The sequence below is a fragment of the Malus domestica genome, chromosome 03 (genome assembly GCF_042453785.1).
Source record: "Malus domestica chromosome 03, GDT2T_hap1".
NCBI classification, from domain to species: Eukaryota; Viridiplantae; Streptophyta; class Magnoliopsida; order Rosales; family Rosaceae; genus Malus; species Malus domestica.
The window spans coordinates 26,386,122-26,402,537 of NC_091663.1; the positions used below are offsets into that span (position 1 = coordinate 26,386,122).

General features: G+C 38.9%; 2 protein-coding genes across 2 annotated transcripts; both read right to left on the reverse strand.

Annotated features, from left to right (window-relative positions):
- Positions 1-2,646: 2,646 nt before the first annotated feature.
- Positions 2,647-6,844, reverse strand: LOC103428504 (ribonuclease 3-like protein 2). Its single transcript, XM_029100123.2, has 4 exons — positions 6,184-6,844; positions 3,818-3,976; positions 3,328-3,680; positions 2,647-3,223 (listed from the first exon to the last, which is right to left on the reverse strand). The coding sequence occupies exons 1-4, from the start codon at positions 6,553-6,555 to the stop codon at positions 2,863-2,865; spliced, it is 1,245 nt and encodes a 414-aa protein (XP_028955956.2). The 5' UTR covers positions 6,556-6,844; the 3' UTR covers positions 2,647-2,862.
- A 2,206-nt stretch (positions 6,845-9,050) lies between these two features.
- On the reverse strand, positions 9,051-11,123 carry LOC103418989 (ribonuclease 3-like protein 2). The gene is made up of 4 exons (XM_017327746.3): positions 10,544-11,123; positions 10,082-10,237; positions 9,610-9,986; positions 9,051-9,491 (listed from the first exon to the last, which is right to left on the reverse strand). Exons 1-4 carry the CDS (start codon positions 10,883-10,885, stop codon positions 9,317-9,319), a joined length of 1,050 nt encoding a protein of 349 aa, XP_017183235.3. The 5' UTR covers positions 10,886-11,123; the 3' UTR covers positions 9,051-9,316.
- Between the last annotated feature and the right edge of the window lie 5,293 nt (positions 11,124-16,416).

The following is a 16,416-nucleotide window of genomic DNA, read 5'->3' on the forward strand; positions in this document are numbered from 1 at the left end:
CAGGTTAATTCTTGAAGCATGGCAAATATCTTGCTCTTGCAGTTCTAGATCAGTCTCAAATACCTAGCTAGTTCAAACTTCACTTGGATACTCCAAGTTTAGTTTGAGGGGGGAGTAATAACTGATATAATAGAAATATAGTTAGAAGGGTATTATTGTAATTGGGATATATGACTATATAAGGGATTGTATAACTATCATTTCCTTAAGTTCATTTGTATACATTTTCTCTAATCAATTAATACAATCCATTTTGTTTCTCTCTACCAATTCTTTCTCTTCCTCTGTACCAATCTTCATCTTTTGCAAGTAGTTAACACAACTGATTGAAGGAGCCTCCAGCATTCTATGATTTCATTCCCATGAAATAAATAAATGCCTATCATCTAAAGACAAAAATTGCATATCTCATGCTAAGTTGATAAAAAAATTTGCACTAATAATAGTTGTAGGTCGAAGTTCACATAGGCAAAAATTACTCCTCAAGAAATAAATCCACTAGCACCTTAAATTTGGAAGTGGAGCTACAATCAAGCAACATGTTTTTACTTTTTCAATCATGTTCATGCATGAATTTTCTATCTCGTCTCATAACTTCATTCATGATCACACATGAATGAAATCATGTGGTTAACGCAACTTGATGCCCTAATCACCCACTATCATGTGCTCATGACATAGGACATGAAGCGCAAGAAAGACCAATTAACAACACAAGAAAAGAGACGGATAAATTCATCACCATCATTTCTCCTTCTTCTCAACCTATCCTGCCACCCTCATCTTCAAATACCAGTACTATACCATCACCATCACCCTCCCCACCATCAACACAACCACCCCCACCCCCTCATTCTCTTCCCCCAACTTCTATTTATCTTGTGCATACTAGATCCAAATCTGGGATCTTTAAACCCAAAGCTTTCTCAGCCACTAAACATCCCTACCCTCTCATCTTTCTCTCGATTATATACCTTCTACCTATATTCAAGCCTCTAAGCACTCCCATTGGCGCCAAGCCATGCAAGAGGAGTTTAATGGCCTCCTTAATACTGGCAGTTGGTCCTTGGTTCCTCCCTACCCTTCTCAAAATCTAGTAGGGTGTAAGTGGGTTTTCCGGATTTAGAGAAAACCATATGGATCCATAGATCGGTATAAAGTTTGTCTGGTGGTTAAGGAATGTCATCAACAAGAGGGTTTGGACTGCACTCTGACAGATTTAGTCCAGTGGCAAAAACCGGTTACTATAAGGTTTCTCCTCCCTTTCGCAGCTCAATTTGACTGCTTTTTAAACCAACATGATGTCAACTATGCATTTTTGCATGGTCATCGCTCGAAATCTTTTTTCATGAAACGAGTACCTAGTCCCCCCCCCCGGCGGCGGGAGCTTGGTAAGAGCAGCTACACGGTGCATTAAAATCACTTGGATTTATTGGTTTCCAATTTGATCACTCTACCTTTGTTAGAAAGGAACCAATATTGGTGTTTATTCTTGTTTTATCTTGATGTCACTGGCCATCTTCTCAAGCCTACAAAGAGGTAATAATTGTTCAACTCAGTGTTCTCTTTCCTACTAAAAATTTTGGTCCTTTCCTTTATTTTCTTGGGATTGAAGTTAAAAGATCTTCCTTAGACCATCTCCAACCCTTGGGCTAAAAGCCAAATTTTTTAGCCCGGAAAATTTGGCTTTTAGCCCAGAAACATCTTTTCTGCTCCAACCCTTCTGCCCTAAAATTTTAGCCCGGAATTATTAAAGAATGAACTTAGACTAATTTTTTTCTTAAATCAATTTTTAAAAAAAAAATGAATATGTAGATTATTGTAAATTAATTTTATGAACATTTTAATATAAAAAAATTTAAATTCCAATAAACATTTGGCATTTAGCCCGGGGGGAAAGCTGTGGGGTATTTGGCCCAGAAATAACATTTGGCATTTAGCCTAAATTTTAACATGGGTTGGAGAGTATTTGGGGGGGGGTAATTTAGCTTTTAGCCCAGGTTTGGAGATGGTCTTATGTCCCAAACTAAGTACATACTGAATTTACTAAAAAAGGCAAATATGGATGGTGCCAAGCGGGGCTAGGCTTGCTGTGAATGAGGAGGTAATTAAGCTTCGTTGAACATGACACTGGAAGCAAAACTTTTGTACTATATGAAGATGAACTTTTTAGCACATGTTTTGTCACATCCCTACCCGGGCTCCACCACATCCCGGGCTCCGCCTCTGCCGTAACACTATATTGTCCGCTTTGGGCCCCGACCACGCCCTCACGGTTTTGTTTCTGGTAACTCATACGAGAACTTCCCAATAGATCATCCATCCTGGGATTGCTCTCACACGATCTTGCTTAACTTTGGAGTTCTTATGAAATAAGAAACCAGTGAGCTCTCAAAAGGCCTTGTGCTATATGGAGGTGGGTATGTACATTTAAGGCAAATGATCCGCTCCCCTGGGTGATGTAGGATCTAACATGTTCAAAGAGGCAAATTTGTTAGCCGATCCAAGAGTTTGAGCACGCTACCAATGGAACTTAATTTTGGGACCTATATATATCTAGTTTTTTCTTAATTCTATGCTACCCATAAAAATTTCTCCTTATCATGGGTTGCGAAATCTGGTACTGCACATGAACATATAACATGATTAACATTCAATCCATGACCAACAATCTTATTCAGTAATGAACATCAAACGAGGCCATACAAACAAGCTCTTTAAAATTCCAAGAGGAATCAAAAGTGGCCTACAAACGTGGAAGCCAACGGAAATCAAGCGAAAGGCTACCCGATAACTAATTGAGAGCCTCTTTTATACTCTATAAGGCTATTCTTTGTTATATGAAAGTATTCCAGACAAGTTTCAACCAGAAAAAAAGTAATCCAGACAAGAACCGACCACAGCAAAGAAAATAACTAACAGAATTATTCCTGTGAAACAAAATACAAGCAGCCTTATCACCCAACAAATCATTAACCACAGTTTGTAGAGTACTGAGGGAAAATAGCCACCCTTAATTTTAGCCGCTTCTGGAAAATAGTCACCCTTAATTTTAGCTGCTTCTATAGTGTTCATCATAATGATCATCAAGGAAGCCGCAGAATTCTCCGCATATCGTTTTCTTGGCCTTTCATCTCCTGTCTTATATAGCACACCATCTAAAGTTTCAATTTCAACTGATGATACAAATCTCTTCTCATGCGCAGGACCAAATTCTTTCACTCTACAGTAGAAAAGGTAAATATATGCGTGGATTATTTATAAATATTATTGACAACATAATTCTAAAAACACAATTTTTTTTTTTTTTTCTGAATGTGTTTATACCTGTAAGTTGGTTTACGGATCCTCTTCCTCTCACAAAGCTCCTTCAAATTCTTTTTAGCTTCATTTTCAGCAACAACTTCAAACGACCCATAGTTTATGCCGAATTCGGACAACTTAGATAGGGCTTCACTTGCAGCACGACGCTTGGCAATTGTAATATTTTTTCCAGGAGCCGAGGCAAAGGGGTTACCATCAACATACACACAACAAATACTTATATTTTTAGCATCATCTCTCGCCTCCTTGGTCTCAACGAGCTTTCCATGCTTCTGGCAAAGCTTAAACAACTTTGACACAGGGTGATCCAGCAAATCTTCGAGAGTAACTATAGGCTCCAAAAGATGCTTATATGTCTACAAATGTACCACAGCAGATAACACAAAAACCACTAGTTAAAGTTCAAACCAACTTACAAACCCTAATTACAAACTCAATAAAAGGTTTCCATAATTGTCATATAAAATGAAACAAGCTACAATGAAATACGCACCTTCCATAGTTTGTGCAGATCAAAGTTCAAGTCAATATATATGGCAGCTGCCACTGATTCCACAATATCTGCAAGAGCATGATTCGGTTGTATAGTCCCTCCATATAAAAGATCCGTCTCATCTTCTTCATTCGAAACCGCTTTGGCAAACTCCCCAACCTAAAACTTAAATCAAAATATTGCTCATAAAACTAAGAGTAAAAGTACCATTACTTAACGACAAATGATTTATACAAATTTCAAAAAGGAAAACTTACGTCAAAAGAGGCAAATATACACAAGGCTAGAGACACCAGCTTTTAAAATACCAACTAATGTGACAGCGTTTAGAAATAAGAAAGAAAGAAAGTTTCACACTAGTTAATTAATTGGTAACCAAAAGTGCATGTAATATGCTAGTGTCTCTAGCTAATTATATATGAGTATACCCTTTGGAATTCAATTTTTTTTCAACTAAAATCCACTGTGGTAAATTTTTCTAATAAAAACCGAATGATTAGACTCTAACTAAGCAATATCCATAATTAAGTTTGATTGGCAAAAATTGTATTTTTGTATGTTTAAATTACACCTAATATGATTGACTTTGTGTCTATTATAGGGATGGCAACGGTTCGGTTTGGGGACGGAAATACTATATCCATCTCCATAACCACAGAAATTAATCATATCCATAACCGCCAATTCACCATAGGGTATTATCCATAACCATAACCACCGGGTAATGGATTCCTTATCGGTTAACTGTTATACCCATCTTTGTTAATAAAAAAAATATATTCGTTCAATTGACTCATGATAATTTAGTAAATATTAATTTTGTCATTAAATATTTGATATATAAAATGATTTAATGAGTGGATCTTGTGGAGCATAAAAATTAAAACTAAACATTGATAATGTTAGCTGATTTTTTATATCTCCCATAAGTACTATTGGTCTGGATTCTAATAGATTTTGATTCATATCAAAACATTTTAACTTGCCCACAAAATGCAACTCACACAGTGCAACTTTTGTATTCTCAAGGTAATAGATTCGGTGAATAATAATAATAATAATAATAATAATATATATTTACTATTATATTATATATAATTATGTTCGGATTCGAGGACGGATACGGATAGGGAACCTCTATAACCATATCCAAAACCATAACCAAATATTATTCCCAGTTTTTCCCCATATCCAAAATATACCCGAATTTTCATACTTAAATCCAATCAATTCGGACGGTTATTCACGGTTATTAGGTTTAACAGTTAAAAATTGTCATCCCTAGTTTATTACTTGTTATCTACATTTATTTGTATTATTTCGTTCAATTAAACGTTCTCAAATGCTTATGCGGACGTTTAGTTTTATTCAAACTTATATGGAGTTGATGTAACTTTGTTTTGAGGATAGCTAACTTTCAAAGTTGTTTGTGCGGGACACTGTTTTTCCCTTTGACCGGATTGAAATTCCCGGCAAAGTTTTTTTCGAGGCCCATTTATGCACCTTATCCTAATTTTGTACGAATTCCTCTCACTTCAATGAATATCGTAGTTGTTCTATAAAAAAAATTGCTTATGTGGACTTGGAAAAGAAAATTTTAAATGTCATAATTTCAATGCATATTAATAACAAAAATTACATGGTATTAGAGTTTTGATTCCTTATATGGCTGTTTTTACATTTGTGTAAAAATGAGCATTTTTTTTTTCCTTTTCAAATAATTGTAACAGGTACATTAGTATTTCTTACAATATAAATTTTTTTTTTGTCAAATAATAGTTTTTGTTAAATTAACCATGTAGACATGCAATAGCTCAACTCCTTTACACTACTGTGGTAAAACACTAATTGCATAAAAATACTATTTTATTCAAACTTACCACTATTTTACATATAAATATAAATATTTTACATTTTTTTTATAAGAAAACTAATTAAAATGGCTTGAAAACTTTAAGTTTTAACGATAAGGATAAAATAAAGGGTCAAGTGAATAGTATTATGATTGACTTTTTAATGTAAAAATATGGTTTTTTAAGTAAACAGTACCAGGAGCTTTTCGTTAAAGTTTCATTATTTATTCAGGTTATATATATTAGGATATATCAGTAATTAGCCTTAAAAAAGAGAAAAGAAAAAAAAAGATGGTATTGGCATGTTAAAAAAGAAAAGAAAAAAAACTCACTCTGCACGATTCCATTTCCTTATATTTGGTGTACTTTTTTAGTATGTCAATAAAAGCTTAAGCTCCTGTGGAAATTAATAAAAAAACCTCCACAAATTGCAAAATGCAAATTCAATTAGCAAAGTACTAAAATAATAATATATGAAATAATTAAAAGAAACCAGATAGCTCAAACAATGACCTGAGTAGCGAGAGGAGGAGAATTGTGACGAAGGCAGTGATCAAACCCATGTTTAACAGCAGCGCGTGCGAACTTCATCGTACTAACATTGGTGGAGCGGAGCTTAGAGAAGTTGCCTTGATCCATGTCGGGGTAAAGAAGAAAGAGGTGCTTACTCATAGCCATGCCAAGGGCAGCGTCACCGAGCACTGCTAAACGCTCATACGATGGGAAGTTCGTGACGGAGGGGTGTGTGAGAGCTTCCTCTAGAAGCCTCTTGTTCTTGAAGTTGTGGCCTACAATTTTCTCCATGGCCGTCACTTTATCTTTCATTTCAGGCGATGGCGGGAGCTCGCGATCGAGGGATGCTGAGGTATTACTGAAGAGTGTCATGTTGCTGAATTGGAAGATCGTCGTTGATGTATGTTGAAGCAAAACTATCTAGTTGGATTTGGAATTGGAAATACCAGAAAATAACTCTTTAGTAGTGATGGAAAGCAATTAAGTTAAGCAACCTTAATGGTAAAAGTAAAGTAAGGAATACGAATGTTAAGGAAAAGAGAAAGAGAAAGGGTAAAACACTTTGTCCGAGGTTGTCATCTGGGCATTGGTGGATGAATCATCGGATTCTATTCCCCAAATGCGTCCAGTTCCAAAGGTCTGGCAGCCAGCTGGCTAGACCACATAAACCAGATATTACGAATCGAATCCTCTTTATGAGGATTTCAAGGATTTGTCAATTGTGTCAATTCATCGTATATTATACAGTCGGAAATTATTTTAAATATTTTTATTTAAAATAAAACACAAACAGTAATTGAAAAAAACTGATCGCACAATATACGATGAACGGATACGATTCACATATCCCTATGATTCTCATCAAAATAATCCAAAAAGGATCCTGTTGGAGATATTACAGCCTCAAATATAATTCCTAACCTAACCTTAAAAGAGATGAAACGCAACAATTTCCTAGTAGGATGGTGCTATCCTCACATTCTCACACGTTCTCCAGTAAATTCTCAAGTTTAATATGTGAACAACACAAATGAGATGATGTAGAATGCGTGTGGCCATTGATGGATCAACCTACTCTAACACTAAGATAACAGAAAGACATATTATAGAGAGAGATAGATAGAGAACTTTAGGGTGAGAAAGTGAGAGAATGAATTATTTTCTTTCTATTTTCAGAATGTGATTAATACAACGATAATAAGAGTATTTATACTCTTTGCACTCATTCTAACCGACTCTAGCATGACCAAGGAAGAAAATCCCAATAATATCGGCGAAATATCGTCGATATTATCGGTTTTTCACGGTAACGATATTTTAATAGGTATCCAATTAGGTTTCGCCTAAATATCATGATATTATCGATATTATCGCGATATTTCCGAAACTATCGCGATATTTTTGATAATATCGCCATATCAAAACCCAAAAATATTTAAAAAAATTCTGAGAAGTCTCAACAAATAACTACACTTGATCTTAGCCAAAAGGGCTGAGCAAGGCATGCTTTTCACAGCTTGGGAATGTGGCTTTTATAGGCCTGTTTGCTTGCTCACTTCCCTTGCGTGGGCGATGTGGGATTACAGAAACCAAGCTTGGGAATGTGGCTTTTATAGGCCTGTTTCCTTGCTCACTGCCCTTGCGTGGGCGATGTGGGATTACAGAAACGAGATTACAGAAACCAAGCTTGGGAATGTGGCTTTTATATGCCTGTTTCCTTGCTCACTGCCCTTGCGTGGGTGATGTGGGATTACAGAAACCAAAACGTTTTGCTGCGACTTGCGAGGGCTGGTACATGTGAACTTGTGACTCCAACTAGGTAAGACTTAAGAGCCATTGATATTTCCGATATTATCCCGATATTATCCCGATATTTCCATTGATATTTCCGTGTTTTCGGACTACCGATATTTCCGATATTACCGATATTTTCTTCCTTGAGCATGACTAACATAAACCATTGGATCAATGACATCTGTCACAATCATATACAAACTAACATATCACTTTTTATACACTTATCACACATGTTTCTTAATTTTCAATTGTCCGATTGAATTAATTGAAGAATATCAAAATACATAAATTAAAAAAAGGTGTGAGAGAGGTAAAAATGACTGTGGATAGTAGCAGCACCAGCCTTTCTAGTGATCCATGGCTGTCTTTGCAGGAGCTACATCTTCATCCTAAATGTTTGATTCTTAGTTTTCGTTTTTGGTCTCTTCTCCCATGTAAACCAAAACAATCACATATTCAGAAGAGAAACAGCCACATTTCTTTATGACGAGAGCCGTCACTAGCACTATGTTTTACTTTTGTTGATAATTTTTTATTTGTAATTGAGAGGTATAAGCTTCGACTCATATATGGATGTCAAGTTCAATATCTAATCATTACGATTTACCCATTGTGTTGCTTAATCCAATTCCTCCCATAATATTACACCTATTACATTTTTAAAACCACATAGGTTCTTTACTCACGAGAGCCATCACTAGCACTATACTCAATTAACATCTAATCAGATAAACTCAAATCTTCAGGAGGTAAAAATCCACATTAAATGAGTTAAAATCTGGGGGGTACATTTATTTATCACATCATGTGGTATAAAAATGTGGTATGAATAGCATTAATCTACACACATTTCACTATCAAATTTGTTGCTTAACATTGGGGAGCCAAATTATATGATCAAATTTTATTTACCAGAAAACAAAACAATACTAATTTATCAAAGTTGAGAGTATCGCATTGTGCACCACTGTGGGTTTGGGTCAATATGGGAGTCTTCGTTGAGTGAAAATCAGACTGCTGGTTAAAGAGCTCAAGGTTGCTATGGAGGTAGAGAGAGAGAGAAGAAGATGGACCACCAGTAAACTCCATCCAATCAAACAATCACTTGAAACAGGGGATAAACAGTCTGAAAACTACGACGAGCACAAACAAACGTTACAGGCTCAAATCCTAACCTAAATCTGTTGGGCATGAAACGCAACATTTTCCTATAATCCATCGTTGTTATTGCATAACTGCAAGCTCTTATGTTGCATACAGAGTTTTCCTCTAAACTATGCATTCAAATTTCAAATGCGGCAGGGGGTACAAGAAAAGAAAAAGAATTGGAGTTGCATCATATGTAACCAGATTCTTGTAAAGCACAGATCATTGACGAAGCTGCAGAGTTGTCCGCATCTTTTATTCTCGACCTTTCATCTCCCGTTATGCATAGTACACCATCCGCAGTTGCAATTTTGACTGAGGATACAAATCTCTTCTCATGTGAAGGACCTTCATCTTTCTCAATGCTGCAATAGAAAAACAGAAAATCTACATAACTACGGAATAAACAACATTAATTCCAACAATACAGTGTTTTTCTTCAAATATGTTCAGAGGTCATGATAAGGGCAAAGAGATTCATACGTGTAAATTGGTTTAGGCCACTTCTTCTTGTCACAAAGCTCATGCAACTTCTGTTTTGCTTCTTCAATTTGAAACTTTCCATCAATTCCCGCAATAAATTCCGTCGACCTGCCACTTACCCCCAACGATTTCGACAACTTTAAAAGAGCTATCTTAGCAGCATCAAGCTTGGCAATCTCCTTTTGCTCAGAAGAACCCGAGGCAACAAACACGCCATCAACATAGACACTAGCAATACTTTTGGTCTCATCTCTCCAATGCTTGATATCAACATGTTTCCCGTGCTTCTGGCAAAGCTCAAACAACATTGTAACAGGTTGAGGTTGACCTTGCACTTCTTCAAGAGTAACTATAGGCTCCAAAAGGCGCCTAAATTTCTACAAATGTATATCAACAACAACAACAAAAACTAACAGGTTATATCCAACTTCTAAACGCTTGGAAACTTAACAGAAGGTAATCAAATACACACCATCCATAATTTTTCCAGATCAAAATTCAAGTCAACATACACTGCTGCTGCCACAGACTCCACCATATCTGCAAGAACCTTGGGAGCTCTCACAGAACCACGATATACAAGCGGCGTCTCGTCTTCTCCAGTGACAGCTTCAGTAAACTCCCTAACCTAAAATTGAGAACAAATTGCAGACAAATCCTAAAATTATACCATTGATTGACAACAACAATCCTTTCAAGAAAATTAACCTGGAAAAAAAATGGGAAAAATATTAAAAGATAACAAAATTAATACCTATGAAACAATTAAACTTTTCCGACACAAATCCAGACAACAAGAAAATATAAACAAAAAAAAAACCCAGCTAAAATGTTCCTCCTTTTGTTCTTTCTTTCCACACATAAAACAGAGAATCAGAAAAAATGAAATTGATTGAGAACAAAGGGAATAATTAATTAATTAATAGTAACGAACCTTATCCTGGAGAGCAGGTGCATTGTGGCGGAGGTGGCAGTAAAGGCCGTGCCGGACAGCCACACGTGCGAGCTTCTCGGTGCTGACGTTGGCGGAGCGCAGCAGAGAGAGAGTGCCGGGTTCGACCCCAGGATAAGCAAGGAAGAAGTAGTTGCTGAGGGCGAGGCCGAGAGCAGCGTCGCCGACGAATTCGAGGCGCTGGTACGACGGCGATTCGGAGTAAGAGGAGTGGGTCAGAGCTTCTTCTAGAAGCCTCTTGTTCCTGAAATCGTGGCCCACGATTTGCTCCACGGCTGCCACGGATTGCTGCATTTCCGGCGATGGCTGGACCGTACGATCCATGATTTGCGGAGTAATTTATTTATTTTATTTGATGGGTTTTTGATGGGTTTGATGCAGGTTGGAAGTTGGAGTTTACTCTGAACTCGTCGTTTTGAGTTTGAAGCACCTGGTTCGTGATGGGTTCGAATGCAAGTACATCTTTAAAGTCACCAGCTTTAAACGACAAAAAAAATAAAATAAAAAACAAAGGACAGATGGACGAGGGGCAGTGTGGAAACGGGTTGCATCAAATTACATTCCAGATTCCATCTCACTTGACTTGAGTACTTGGTGTTTGAAAAGTACGTTACTCGTTCAATAAATAATTTATGTGTGGTTGAAAATACTAAAATTTAAAACGACATGATACTTATCATATTTTAACTGCACTTTCTCCATACATACAAGTCTTGTAGATTTCGTCGTTCTCTTCAAATCTATATATCATGGGCTCAAGATTAGCATGCTAAAATAGAGCTACATTAATTCAGACAGCTTAAAAAGGTTCAAAACATTGACCTTAAAGAAATAACAGCAACAATTGACCTATTAACTCATGAATTACCAATTTCCTTAGCACTTTTCTCGATTAATTGTTGCTTTCTTCTTTTAATGTTCCTTTACTTAAAAAATGATATACTTGCTACGTTTTATATATTACATTTATACCAAATCTTCAATAGAAACGGGACCTACCATATTGATAGGTCTAATCTTTATTAGAAAAGATTTTTTAACCTACGTTTTATATATTACATTTGTACGAAATAATACAATAGGTTCCGCCTCTATTAAATAGTTGGAAAATGGAATATACAAAGGGATTTTCTAGCCAGTGTAACGGTTGGGACTTTCTCGAGCACCCAGTACAACAAGTGTTTTAGATTTATGTTTAAATATACAAAAATTACGATTTAACAGTTAAAACACTCAGAATACCTGGCATTTCAGAGCATTTAAGAATTTTTGGTAGCAGTTATATATATCATACAAAATGTACGGTCAGTTGAGCTGCAAATGTGGATTCAATCATTCAAATACTACAGGTATGAGAATGATAATTTTAGATTTTTAGTATGAAACTTTTTTAGGCATCATGTTCTAACCGTTAGATATTTGTTTCATAATACAAAAACTAAAATATATTTGTTTGTACCATACTTGACCAATCCCGAAACTATTGAGCACCGGTCAACGTTATACCGTCAAAGACCCAGAAGAGCTTCCCTTCAACCAGGAGGCCAATCACAATGCGACACGTGTCGACATCAGAAGCCAATCACAGCTCGACACGTGTCAACATCAGAAGCCAATCACAACACGACACGTGTCAATGTTAGAACAAAACTAGAAACTCTCTTCTATAAATAGGGATCATTCTCCCACAATAATCTCTAATGTCATTTTGTACTAAACTATTCACTAGAACTCACAAAATGAGAGCTTGAACCTATGTATTTGTGTAAACCCTTCACAATTAATGAGAACTCCTCTACTCCGTGGACGTAGCCGATCTGGGTGAACCACGTACATCTTGTGTTTGCTTCCCTGTCCCTATTCATTTACGTACTTACCTTCACTAGTGATCGAAGCAACCAAGCGAAGGTCGCAAACCTGACACTTTCTGTTGTACCAAAGTCCTCGCTAATTTTGTGCATCAACATTTGGCGCCGTCTGTGGGAAAGACACTTACTCCCACTATCTTCAGCTTTGTTAAGCTGGTTTCCACCGCTCGTACACTTTCTTTTGGCCAAACATCTCTCTCCAACATGGGGAGCGAAAGAAGCCATAGCACACAGAATGACACCCCCATTGGACCTAGTATGAAGCAACGAAAGCAGGAAGGAAATAGAGTTACTCTTCAAGCTAAAGTCGATGAGTTAGAAGCTCAGAACAACAAGATAGTGATGAGGAGCGAGGTCCTCCAGGAGCAGTATGAAAAACTTTTCGAGATGCTTCACGAGGCTAGGCATGCTCAAGCACACAAGCTCGTCGCCCTTGCTGAGGTCAACAATCATCTGAATGCCCCCCAACACGGAGGGTCACCGATATCCAACACGGATATCCCAGATAGGGATCGAGCTACACATCAATGTAATAATCAACATGAGATTTCTCTCAACCCAGCTGCTTCAACCCGAAGCAGAAGAAGTAGAGGAAAGCACCTCCTCACAGAAGGAGTGGAAGGATCAAAAGCCGTCTATCGCGATTGTCAAGACTTCCTAAAGCAACGTCGAGAGAATCCCATCCACATAAGCTCGAAGATCAATGACCCAAGAGTTTCTGAAAGACTCGGTCCTCTCCCACGACCCAGGCCAGCAGTTAATCTAAGGAATGGGCAACAAGTCCCAGAAGAACATGAAGGTACAGGGGACTTGGAAATGTTCCGACATACTCACTCTAAGAGTCAGTGTGACGAGTCCAAGGAAAAATCATGCTATCTTGATCAAACTTTCCTACTTCCAAGAGGCGATGGGGACTTACGGAAGAAAACTTCAGTGATGCACGACTCCACTCAGGACCCTCTCGTCCTACAGCTCCTGGAGGAAGTAAACAAGTTGAAGGCTGAACGTCAAGCCGAGATACCTGACTGGAACCAACCCAGGCCTGGCCCCCTCACAAGAAGGATCCTCAACACCCCCTCCAAGCGAAGACAAAGCAGAAGCTTGACTTACAACTCTATACTGGAAGGGAAAACCCGATTGAACACCTTAACCTCTTTAAGTCCACCATGGTATACCAGAGACACACCGATGAAGAACGGTGCGTTCTCTTCCCCTCCACCCTCTCTGGCGGAGCTTTAAATTGGTATTGCCGCCTTCCACCCGAGACGGTAGACTCATTTGAAGAGTTGAGGAAGTTGTTTGTCTCTCAACACATCTTCCAGACCGATCGCTTGCATTCCGCAGATGACTTGTACACTATTCGCCAGAAGCCGGATGAGTCATTACGAAAGTATGCTGGCCGCTTCAGCCATGAGTATTCCCGCTGCGCTGAGGCAAATGACAAGACCGCCCTCAAGGCCTTCACGGTAGGCTTACGTGACTGTTTCTTCAAGTACATGATCAATGCCAACACTTGGAAGACTTACTCTGAGGTGATGGCACAAGCTTACAACCATGCCTCTGCCGAGGCAAGGACATATCAAGGGAAACCCCCTACAGTCACCCCTTATCAGCAAGTAGGGAGTGAAGGCCAGATCCAACCGAATGAAAAGACCTCAACCTTCCAAACGATAGCAGCACACCCCCCGGCCTCATTTAATGCTTCACCAAGTCAGCAGACATGTCAATCCCAGGGCAAAAGGAAAGATTTCCATCCTCACCAATCTCATTTTAATAAAAAGAATAAGGGGCACTATCGCGATAACTCAGTATATCGTCACAATAACACCCATCCCCAGGCAGTCAACGCAGTGGGCCAATCGCGTGTCAAGACAGGCCCTACCCCGAGGTATGAGACATACACACCTTTGAACGCTACATGCGCGGCCATCTACCCCAGTATAGCTTACCTGATACCAAAGCCAAAGCCAAGACAGCCAGATTACAAGTCTACGAAGAACACGGGCGTGTTTTGCTGCTACCACGAGTATAATGGTCATGATGGCGAGAAGTGCATCATCCTCCGTGATCATATCGAAGCTTTGGCACGTGAAGGAAAAATTGATCAGTTCCTCCTTCACCCTCTAAGGGATAACCGTAACCAACGCCAGGTGAATGTGATATACTCCATAAGCGGCGGCACACCCATGTCTGAATCTTCCAATAGGGCCATGAAAAACAGTGAACGAACTTTGAGACATGGCTATCAAGTGTTTCACGTGGAAGACATCAGGGGAGGCAAGTATCAAAAACCTAATTGGGATCCAATATGTTTCTACCCTGAGGAAGAAAGAGGTATCATCTACCTTCACAACGACCCGCTGATCGTGGAGGCTCACATAGCAAATTTTGATGTGAAACGAATCCTGATAGACACAGGTGCTTCAGTCAATATCATGTTTGCTGAAGCTTTCAAGGCACTTAATGTAGCTGAACACTTGCTCGATCGCTCGATTTCTCCTCTGATAAGCTTCTCTGGCGATATCGTGCAACCTTTAGGGAGTATACACTTACCCCTCACCATTGGTACAGGCCCCTACACAGCTACTATAACCACTAACTTCCTAGTGGTCAATTGCCCGACGGCATACAATGTCATCTTTGGGCGCACAGGCATCAATGATCTCAAGACCATGGTATCCACACATATGTTGTTGATGAAGTTTCCAACCCCTTTCGGCAATGGATACATCAGGGGAGATCAACTTAGTGCTCGATCATGTTACAACACTTCAGTTAAGCAACAACACCTGTCTGTCCCCAAGGAGACCCTCTCTATACATAACCAGGTAGTAAAGACCAGTCCAGATGAAGCCAACTCGGATCTTCATGATGGCAACAGTCAACCCGACGACCCTGGGATGACTCATTCACCCAGCAAGCACAACCCGCTGAAGAGTTAGAGAATGTCTCTATCTCTAAAGACCATCCAGATCGCATGGTGAAGATTGGCACCACTTTGTCACCACCCTTTCGGTTGTCGCTGATCTCCTTTTTGCAAGAGAACACCGAGGTCTTCGCTTGGTCATATAAAGATATGTCGGGCATCTCTCCCGATATCATCTGTCACCACTTAAGTATTGATCCCAAGACCAAACCAGTAAAACAGAAGCGAAGATCTTATGATGTTGAACGATACGAGGCGATGAAAGCAGAAGTTGAAAAACTCAAGGACATAGGCTTCGTCCGTGAAGTCAATTACCCAACATGGGTAGCAAATGTTGTCCTTGTTAAGAAAAATCCGACCAAGGAAAGTCTCCTACTTCAAAAGGTCTTGTGGAGAATGTGTGTCGACTACACCGACCTAAACAAAGGATACCCGAAGGATAGTTTCCCTCTTCCTCTCATTGATAGACTTATATACTCTACGGCAGGGTGTGAGCTCTTAAGCTTCATGGACGCTTATTCAGGATACAACCAAATCCTCATGAACCCCTCATACCAAGAACACACAGCCTTCACTACTGACAGGGGACTATATTGCTACAAAGTCATGCCCTTCGGTCTAAAGAATGCAGGAGCAACTTATCAGAGACTGGTCAATTCAATGTTCGCCGAACAGATTGGGAAGAGCATGGAAGTTTACGTTGATGATATGTTAGTCAAGAGCAAACATGCTGACCAACATATCACCAACCTATCTGAAACTTTCACCATTCTAAAGAGGTATCGAATGAGGTTGAACCCCAACAAATGTGCCTTCGGCGTGGGCTCTGGCAAATTCTTAGGCTTCATGATTAGCCAACGAGGCATTGAAGCTAACCCCGAAAAAATCAAAGCAATCATCGACATGAAAGAGCCAATAACTTCAAAAGACATCCAAAGCCTTACTGGCAAGGTGGCAGCCTTAACCAGATTCATCTCTAAGGCCACATACGGATGTGCTCATTTCTTCAAAGCACTCAAGGGAAATAAGAAGTACATTACATGGACGGAGGAATGTGCCAA